The sequence below is a fragment of the Emys orbicularis genome, chromosome 13, assembly GCF_028017835.1.
Source record: "Emys orbicularis isolate rEmyOrb1 chromosome 13, rEmyOrb1.hap1, whole genome shotgun sequence".
Taxonomy (NCBI): Eukaryota; Metazoa; Chordata; order Testudines; family Emydidae; genus Emys; species Emys orbicularis.
This window is the reverse complement of record NC_088695.1, coordinates 45,455,866-45,466,626: the sequence shown is the minus strand read 5'-3', so window position 1 is coordinate 45,466,626 and position 10,761 is coordinate 45,455,866. Positions and strand designations below refer to the sequence as shown.

General features: G+C 40.4%; 1 protein-coding gene across 1 annotated transcript; it reads right to left on the bottom strand.

The window, feature by feature from the left end:
* Nucleotides 1-385: 385 nt before the first annotated feature.
* Nucleotides 386-1,606, bottom strand: KCNJ16 (potassium inwardly rectifying channel subfamily J member 16). Its single transcript, XM_065415752.1, has one exon. It carries the CDS (start codon nucleotides 1,604-1,606, stop codon nucleotides 386-388), a length of 1,221 nt encoding a protein of 406 aa, XP_065271824.1.
* Between the last annotated feature and the right edge of the window lie 9,155 nt (nucleotides 1,607-10,761).

Below are 10,761 nucleotides of genomic sequence, written 5' to 3'. Positions count from 1 at the left end.
ATGCTGATTTCAAAACAATCAAATTTCCCAAACATTTTCAAAAAGCATCTTTACAAAAAAAATTTCATCTAAAATTCTGAGATTCAAAATACAATATGTGTTCAGGTTTTGAGTAGAGAAATTTTGAGGGATTTTCAAAGCCACAGTGAGATTATGGATACCCAAATCCCATTAATTTGGGAATTGGCCATCCAAATAAATTAGGTAGCTTTGAAAAATCTACCTACAGGATATATTATATTGTTTTCATTCTCTGATTGGATGAGTATACACTTAGAATTAGATTTATTATGTAAATACTTGTGTGTATGGAGTTTAACACTGCTTATATTTTGCAGGCTGCTTAGGGAACAGCTGGGGCAGTAATTTTAATTGCAATGAATAGCTACATCTTGGAGATTCTATTTAAGGTCAGTGGATCTTTCTGATAAGGCAGTTCTCTAGAATCTTGGTTGACGGCTTTCATTAGATCTTCTGGATCTTCAGAACTGCTGATGAGGGCAACTGCCTTAAATGATGTATCTCTGACCTCCAGTGTTGATGTACTTGTTCCTCTGTCCAATGTTTTCTTAGTTCTGTTCCATTCATGTTCCTTCCTATCCAGTTGCTTTGCGCTGCAATAGGGAGCGTAAACCTCTGTGGTTTCCTCAAACTGTAGGCAATCCACGTTGTAGTATTTTTTCCTCACCTGCAAGACATTGTTGAACCTGTGTCCCCAAAGGATTTCTCGGGGGACGTATGAACTTCTCGACTGGTGTGAAGTTCCAGTTGAATCTCCAGTGTAGACAAATGTAACCAAGATTTCAAAACTGTCTTTGGCCAAAGCTTTCCGATCTAGACCGTATAAAGGGCTGTCATGGTCAATTTCATGTACGATGGTCACTGGTGTAACAAGTATGACCTGGTCATTTAGTAACTTCAAGTCCTTGTATTCCATTGTCATTCTCCCTTCCTTATCTTCCATGTAGCGCAGAAGCTGAGCTCTTACTGTGCCTTCAACCATGTGGTTTGGCCGGAAATCACCAATGCGCCACATGAGGCAAAGTTTATCATCTCTTAGGCCTACGGTGGCATAGTAGCTGAAGCGGATGGTCTGAGCTCTCTTTCGAGCTGTGGCCATTTTAGCCAAGGCAGCTCCAATAATGAATGTGTCAATAATACAGCTTAATACCGACTGTAGAACCATCATGAGGATTGCTACAGAGCACTCTTCAGTGACACAACGAAAGCCATAGCCTATGGTCGTCTGGGTTTCAAGTGAGAATAAGAATGCTCCCGTGAAGCTATGCACCTTAGCAACACAAGGGGTTATTTCTTCATCATGTACTAAATCTCCATGTTGGATTGCTATAAGCCAAAAGACCAAGCCGAAGAACAGCCAAGAAAGAATGTAAGATAAAGAGAATATCACAAACATATGGCGCCATTTGATGTCCACTAATGTGGTGAAAATATCAGCCACGTAGCTCTCCCATTCTCCGAAGATGTGTTTGAAATACACATTGCAGCTGCCATCCTTGTGGAGAAATCTCTTCTGCATTTTTTTTGCCCTCACTGTGGTGCATTCTTGAGAAGAATTTTGGTAGCTGAGCTTATTTCCTTGCATTTTTACAAGCCTCTAGTGATCACAGCGCTCAGTCATCCGTCTTGTGTCAGCTCAGTGGCCTCAGCTCACTGGACACGTCCGTGGTTCCAATGGCTAATTGTACTCTCTCCTCATTTGAAATCTACAAAAGAAAAAGAAGAGAAGAAAGTTTACTTTTGATTTCCTATGCTGGACTTTCCATGACACCTAAACTATGCACATTACCTCGATGGTTTCAGTAACTCCTGTTAAGTTGTACAGATATTGATTATTGATTATGCCGCTCACCTCAGAAAACATCATTAACTTGGGACTGTACTTGTAAAATAAAACTTGCTGACAATTTTCTGAACTTTTTAAAGATTTTGTAGCTAGTCAAAATGGACAACAAAGAACATTTGTTTTTTTCTATTTTATATATTATATTTCTAATGTTTCTCACAAGTCGCATTTGGTCAGGATGGATTACCATGAAGCCTTAATAGGAACGACAAGCACCTGCAGATGGACCTTTTGAACAAAGAGCTGGAATGAATGAACTAGAAGAGAGATATTCTTGAAACGACGGACCCAGTTGCCAAGCTTGGAAACCTAAATCTGGTTGCCCCATTACAGATTAAGGCACTCAGGGGAGCTCGCAGACACACTGGTACCTGACTGAAGTGTTAAGTGTCAATTGAAACAGTCCATTGAAAATGAACGTAAGCACCTACATTTCAAAATTTGGTTCTGAGGGCCAATTTGGTTCTGCTCTCAGTGACACGGCTGCAAATTCCGAGAAACTCAGTTGACGTCAATAGACGTACTTTGGATTTGTAACTGCATAACTGAAAAAAAACCCTTAGACTTGAATCATCATTCCCAGTATCATACCAACATGGGAGAGTATTTCACACATGCACAGTCTTCTAAGCTCTTGATTGCCCACTGAGCTCCAGAAGGACTAAGCTAGGATTGCTAAAGTTTTTCTTCCACAGTTTTGCAAAGTTCTGCTAATTATATTGCTAAAAGGGCTAAACCTCTTTTCTACCTAGAGCTAAGCAGATGATGTCATATACATGACATCAGTGGACAAGATTCTCCTCTCACATTGCTGTAAATCAGGGGTAACTCCATTGACTTTAGTGGGGTTTGACTGGTGTAAAACTGGTTTAAGTCAGAGGAGAATAGGGGCCACTGCAACATGTAATAAAAGAGAGACTGAGGTACTGACTAACCAATGCCTGGCACATTTCATGGTCATTTATACTCATGCCTAGGGGGGTTGAAACACTGACAAATCAGAAAATTTTCAGCAAGCCCTACAATCAACTCTGTCATAACTTTTTTGACAGAAAACTGAGTTTTCAACGGAACAACATTCTTTGTTGAAAGTGCTTGCTCTCCTCAAAAAAATTAAATTTTTCAACCAAAAACCAATGTTCCTTCTCCCCTCTCCCCCTGTTTTTCAAGTTTTTAGCTGAACATTTTTAGCTTTCGGTTTTCCAATGAAAAATCAAACTTCCCCATGGAAAGAAAAAAAAAACATTGGCCAACCAGCCTGAGTATTTTGCACCAAATGTAGACATTTTGCATGGGTGTAAATGACCACACAAGATTCAAGGTACTGGAGGAGCTGTCCCATGGAGAGCAATACTGGATGAGCTAAATTAACAGGCCAAAAATTCTTGTTACATCTGAGGAACAACGATAGGCATGCTTAGACACTATTCCAAAAACACTTAAAAGCCAAACATACTTTCCTTTTCTTTCTTTTTCTTCTCCCCCCCCCCTTTTTGGGGGGTACAAGAATGAATGTGTGACATATGGTGCTGTAGCTTCAGAATGTGGCCTTCATTAAAAAACACAACATGAATGTTTCCAAAAATACTCCTTGGAACACAGTCTTTGGAAACATTTGTATGATTTGCTTTACTCATAGCTTTAAATAACCATTGTAGTGTCGTCCATTGCAGACTCTTGACCTACCATTTAATAAGTTGCCTTTGAACAACAACAAAAAATTGGGAACAGTTTTATTATTTGAAAAAACTCCATGATGTGAGATGTGAAAAAGAGGCAAAATTTGATCAAAGGCCAATATGATTTCAAATAAAAAAACATGCTTAGGGTTATAATTGTTTTTCTTGTTGACTGGTTCAAACAATAGTTCCTTAAGAAACCACAAACATCATGGGATTCTGGGAGCAACAAAACAGTTCATAAATCAAGGGCTACTGAGTTGACTCTGCTCTCTACTGCTTCCAACAGAAAATCATCATGTTTTAAAAATGGCATTCCATTGGAACCATCTTAAATTCTAATGGTGCTGGCAACAGTTTTCTTCTGAAGCACATTATACTGCACATAAAGCCCTGTGGAGAGTATTGATTTTGCAGTAACATGTGAGATGCAGGAACAGTATTTGAACATATGCTTGTACAATGCCTAGCACAATTGGACTTTGATTTCAGTTCAGGCTTCTATGTACTACTGTGTTACAAATAGTAATATCTATACATTCATGAATATTTGTATGTAAATATTTTTGGCATTATCATGAAGACATGCAGCAAAACTGTAGGTAAAATTTTCAAAAGCAGCTATGTGACTTAGCAGCCCAAATTCCATTAAAAGTCTTGCAATTTAGGCTCCTAAGTCATTTAGGTATTTTTAAATATCTTGCCCTGTATCTTAGACATGTGATTAAAGAGAAACCAAGCCAATAATATGAAAAAAATCTGAACATGTTAAGGTTGACCTATGAATAAATTTCATGTAGTAAATATTTTATATTGACTGATGATACTGAGTGTATCTTCGAAGAATTAAAGCCCATCCTCCAATACCCTAAAATAGATGGGTCAGAATTTTAATCCCCTTTTATCAATGGGGAAATTGAGATATAGAGAAGTCACATGATTTTCCAAATCAAAGGCAGAGCTAGGTTCTGAATTCAGATATTATTGGCTCCTTGTTCTGGTCTAAATCCATTGTGTCATTATTCCTTTTGTAGAATAATGTGAGGACTATTATTATTTGCCTTTTAATAAAGAGATTTTTCAAAAGAACCTAAGGGAGTTAGGAGCATACATCCCATTGACCTACAATGGGACTTGTGCTCCAAAATCATTTAAGTGCATCTATTTTGCTCTCTGCCTCAACATAAAGGGATGGACGAGATGACCTACTGAGGTCCCTTCCAGACCTACATTTCTATGATCCTGTAAAATTCTCCTCCTAAAAGGAATGGATGAAATCTCTTAGCCCTTGTCTGAAAAGACATATGCATTTCTATGAACTGGGCTAAAGGTTTTGCCATCTAGTAAAGATTAACAGAAAAAGAATTGATTCTGAGACATGCTCCTCTCAATAAAGCTCATGGATCAGTTGCTGCAAATGAATCTCAGATATTGCCAAGGAGCATTTTTGTGCTAACACACTAACTCTTTTTTTGCTCCTGGCCATGAGCATGAACATCATGATCCTCTTTTTCCTTTCCCCTCCTCCTCTCTCCCCTCCAACCATTTTGCTCTCTTCATCAGCGCAGGAAGTGTGTTGAAATTTACAAGACTCTTGCTGAGTAGATTTACTTCTTGTAATTGTATTTGAAAGTAAGAAAGAAAACTGGTTGCTGCTAGAAATGGAGCAGTAAGGCTGAGCTGAGTAGGAAGGTGCATAGCAATGGGCAAATTTCAGAAAGGATAGAGATTCCATGAGGGTAAACATCCCTAGCTTCAGAGGTTTATCCAAAGCTTCTATATGAACCCCAAAGGTCTAGAAATCAGGCTGGAGATCAGAACTCTCATATTAATTATTTGAACCAAGATCAGGACCCAACTTTGAGAGACAGCCCCTGTCCAAAAAAGCTATAATGATTGGAGCTGGGCACCTACCTCACACTGGTGCATTTGAAAATCTACCCCCTAAATTAACCAGACAGACAAAAGGCAGGAGGGTGAGTAAGGCATAGAGGTGAAATAACTTCTCCAAGGTCACAGAGCGGTCAGTGGCAGAGCCAAGCATAGACTCAGGTCTTCTGACTCCCAGGCAAGGACATGAGTAATGCAAACTTGTATATATCATTATTATTTTTACCTCTTCTCTTGAGTGGAACCCAAGTCAGAAGAGGAGTATAAAAAAAGCAGACCAAGGGAAAAAATGGATACACTTTTTCATATCTCAAAATAGCTCCAATTTGGTTCAATGTTGGATGAAGGTATTGAGGGGTTCTAATTGTATCTGAACGCTCTTTGGCCATCTCCTATTCTGATGCGAGCGAGACCTGAACTCTGATTTGAATTTTGTCAACTTGCTCAGAGAAGCAATAGCTTTGGAGCACTGAGCATCCAACTTAAGTCTTTGGACACTCACAGTAAATGTGGGTTCCAAGTAAATCATGTAATTTTGAGTTATTGAGTGTGACAGTGTCACTTTAAATCAATCGTACTGTAGCACCTTCACCTAATACCCTATTAGTTGCTGTTACACCCATCATGAAGCTATTTCCCCATCATTATGTAAACTAATAGGGGTGAATTTTTGTTCAATGATACGTCAGTCAACAGTCTGGTTGTAAAATATTAAGCAAAACAATGTAAAAATCTTTGTTCCAAAATAATGCTATTCTGAGAATCAGATTAAATCAAAAAGAAAACAATTGAAACCTGCGAAAGAAATTGTGTACTCTCCCTCTAACCCCTGATGCATTCAATGAAACTCACTTCAGCGTTGGTTTAGCAATCGCGTCACACTTTCCCACCACATGTTGGAGGGGGATCTGAAAGTTTTCCAGTTTTGTACATTGTTGTGTAACCCTGGATGACTTTCAGTTCAGAGACAAGAAATGTGAAGAGCTGAAATATTTAGAACTGGTTTGGAACTGATTCATACTATAGTTCCTCTTTAAAAAAAAAAAAAAAAAATCTATTATAGGTTGAACAATCTAAAATGAGGCCTTTTCCTTAATTATTCTTCTGCTAAAGGAACATTTACTTCTCCCAGCACAAGAAGGTACTGAGATTATCTCTTGGATGTCTGAAATTTTTCACCCATCCACGTGCTCCAGTAGGCTATTATCTCACTAATTCCTTGCCCTATTTTTCCATGACTGCCAAAGCAGTCCTTTGCTGGTCCTAGGATACCTATTCTTACCCAACTTGTCCCCTTCCCTCCTCTACAGACAGAAAGAGTCTACACGATTCCCAGTTTCAAATAATGTCTTTCCCACTCCTGGCTCAAGCCTCATTATGCCAACCACCACCTTCTTCTCTGGCACGATTCCTTTTGTATCCAGAGTTCTCTCCTTGTGGGAGTCTCCATTTGCTTCAACCGTATCCAAACATCACTGGGTGCCCATGTAGAACACAGGTCTCATGTACAAAATTAAATTTAAATGATAGTTATCCCGAGCCTGGAAAGCAAAATAGAATTAAAAATCTCTGACAAGAATGTGGTCTGGACCCTGAGTACCCCAGGTTCTATGGGGCTGACCCTCAGTTGTAAATTGGCCTAACTCCATTGAAACCAAGTCAAGTTCAATGACTTACACGAATTGAGGATATGGCCCATATGCTTACGGACTATAAGGGACAAATCTAGCCCCCATCTCCAAAGGACTGCAGGCTTTCCAAGCAGCAGAGCCAAGATCATTCTATAGCAATGGTTGGTCATTTTGCTGCTATAGAGGGTAAGGGGTGAGATATGGGGTGAGCATACAGGTATTGTGGCAATGGTTAACATAAATCAAAATCACAGCATTAATGCTGATGGGGGTCATGTTAGTGGTACAACACTGCAGCCATCTAGAATCAACAGGAGCCCCCATGGGGAAAAATTAAGCAACATGATTTCTTACAACATATATATATTAAGGTGTTTTTTTTTAATGAAATAAGTGATTTTAGGGCTCTCGTGGCCCATATCACATATTAGTATTGACTGAATTCCTCCAATTACTGTAGAACCGGTTATACATGGCCAGCATGTAAGTAAGCTTCCCCCAGGCCCTGCTCCATCAGTGCCCCTTACTGAGAACTGTGCAAAGTTCAATGAGTTTGGTTCACAGGATTTCAAGCAAGTATGCTGTGAGTTTACACCCACTAGGTGAGGTTCAGACCTGGGGCAAACAAGTGCATTCCCTTGATCTAAGTGTATTTGTACATGTTCACAACACAACAAAACCCTCAAACTTAGTCAGCTCTGCTGAATTTCACATAGTTTTGCATCTTTCTGAGACATACAGTTTACAAAGCAATAAATCAAACCAGGCTGGCTCAAAACTGGGCCAAGGTTTTGCACCAATAGTTCATGACCTGGACTGAGTTTGTAATGAAACTTAAAATGAAGCAAGTGTCCTGTGGTTTCATGCTTCACTGTAAACATTTCACAGAGCTCTAGGCTTAACCTTTTCTGAAGGGGACTCTCTTAGGATCTATTCTCCAGGTTATAAAATGCAGCATCTTTCTGCCAACAAACACGCTGTTTTTCAATAGTGGCCAAGATTTTCAAAAGATGCCTGATGACTGGGTGTCTCTATTTTTGGTTGCCCAACTTGAGAGACCTTAAAGGGGTCAGGTTTTCAGAAAGTGCTCTCTGAAAGCCAGGCCCCTTTATGTTGTCTCAGGCGGGGTAAATCAAACATCACTAGTCATTTTTGAAAATCTTGCCCAACGTGGTTTTTTTTGTTTTGTTTTGTGTGTGTGTGTGTGTGACGTTCACTAAAAGTTGGACGGAGACCAAGGACTAATTTCTGTAGATCACTAAACAGCTGCAGATGGCAACAACGTTTGGTTACTACTGATCTCAGTTTCACAGATCAATGACCTTGATGTGAATCTCTTTACAATTCCCAGAAGCTGTCCAGTCCCACCTAATAAAATAAGATGCCAATGGAATTAGTAGGACCTTTATATTTTCAAAACTAAAATAGGGTGGAGTTGTAAAAAATATCCTATTTCTTCACTTCAGGGAGCAAATAGATGGGTGGAGAAAGAGGGAGAGAGAACGAACTAAAAATAAAACAGGTAAATACAACTAATCCCATCCGGGCTGATCTAATTTTTTAGGAAATCTCACCAGAAAACCTGTTGTCTAAGCTTTCCAGCCTAATTCCCCGATCAAAGAGGTTGAGATAAGTACTGGCTCAGTATTGAGTCAAACAATATCGGTCAGAAAATCATCCAACCCTTTCCCTAAAAAAACCAGATACATTAACACATGTCGTTATGCAAGCTAAAATGAGGGTGATCAAATTTTATGTTCCTGGATGTCGGCTTGTCAATCACTGCACAGGCCTGGAAGATATTTTCCCTCCCATGTACAACTTGGCACTATTGGCTTTGGGTATTCACACTTGTGCAGAGGTCTCTGTTTCATAGTTTAAAGCCAGAAGGGACCATTAGATCATCAAGTCAGACCTCCTGTATAACATAGGCCAGGGGTCGGCAACCTTTCAGAAGTGGTGTGCCGAGTCTTCATTTATTCACTCTAATTTAAGGTTTCATGTGCCAGTCATACATTTTAATGTTTTTAGAAGGTCTCTTTCTATAAGTCTATAATATATAACTAAACTATTGTTGTATGTAAAGTAAATAAGGTTTTTTAAATGTTTAAGAAGCTTCATTTAAAATTAAATTAAAATGCAGAACCCCCCGGACCAGTGGTCAGGACCCGGGCAGTATGAGTGTCACTGAAAATCAGCTCGCGTGCCGCCTTCGGCACGCGTGCCATAGGTTGCCTACCCCTGACATAGGCCATTAAATGACACCCAAACCCCCCATTATTAAGACCAAAAACTTGAGTTAGACTAAAGCATTTCAGTCCTCAAGAAGCTAAATTGTTGTGTGCCAGAGGCAGAGAACTGGAGAGACTGAGGTGCCACCAGTGCCTGAGGTCTCTGGGATTCGATTAGGTGAGATGTGCCCACATGATCCTAGCAGGTGTTCCATGTCCCATGCTGCAGAGGAAGGTGAAAAAACTCCAAGAGGTCTCAATTAAGACCTATTTTAAGGGCTTCACTGAGAAGAAAGAGGTGCATTGGCGCTTAGCACAGAGCTGAATTTCCCCCTTTGTTCATTAATAGAGATAAGGCTGACATCTTTCCCTGAGATATCAGGACAGGATGCTACGTTGGGTAACTTAGATGGCATAATGGAGTCCGTGGGCCTATGGTCTGATCTGGTCAGGCAACTCCAATAGTCCTGTGGCTCATCCCAAGTTTTAGATGCTTTGTCCAAAACGAAAGGAGCCTCCAAACCTTTTGGGGGTTCATTTATCACATCTTTTTATCATACCAGTGTCTGGTCTGAAGGGCCTGAACCAAAGCCCAGCGCAGAGACTCTCACTGACTGCAGTTGGCTTTGGATTAGGGCCCGATCACTGGATTTCTCAAGCAGACAGTACCCCAGTTTGATTTTTAGGACTGGCTGGCTTGCTGAAATGACAGCAATTGCTTTCGTGGAGCAAAAGTTTTCTTTTAAGTTTGGTTACTTCCCCCTCCTCCCTTCCCACAGAAACAGGCCTGCAAGTTTATCTGTCCTCAGGAGCACTGGGATTCCCATACAGGGAACTCAGATCCCAATAGTGTCAATGGGAATTTAGGGCATGACTAGCACAAGAGTGCAATCTGCACTTCACAAGAGGCCCCCAGCACCTTAGGGAGTTGTCCCATTGTGTGTACTTCCATATGAGGGTCAGTTTCCCCGAAAGGCCACAAGTGACCCGGAAAGGTAGGTTACTCCGAGCCTCAGCAGCTGCTTTTTCCAAATCTCACGCTCAGCATGTTGTTGGCCGCAGCTGTTGCTTTCAATTGCCATTTTCCTCCTGAGTCCAATAATACTCTACTTTACAGTATGCTGGTGTTTTGAGAGGCAGATAATTAAAATAATCCGTAAGGGGAAAGTCGTGTGTGTGTGTTTGGACTGTACGCTTACAGATCCTTAGTTTCATCTTAGTGTGTGGGTTTTATGAGTTCTATTCTATATTGAAGTTCATATGCCATCCCCATCACCCAATTTATGCCCTTAAATCTCAGATATCCACATGAGAATAAATCTTATGGTTGTGAGAAGGATGAAGAGATTCCTCTTGGCTTCCTACTCTTCTTCCTTTACACCAGGGGCTCTCAAACTGGGGGTCAGGACCCCTCAGGGGGTCGTGAGGTCATTACATGGGGGGGTCACGAGCTGTCAACCTCC

What these genes read in the sequence shown, in the direction of transcription:
- KCNJ16 (XM_065415752.1), bottom strand. Translation starts at nt 1,606, where the DNA reads ATGCAAGGAAATAAGCTCAGCTACCAAAATTCTTCTCAAGAATGCACC.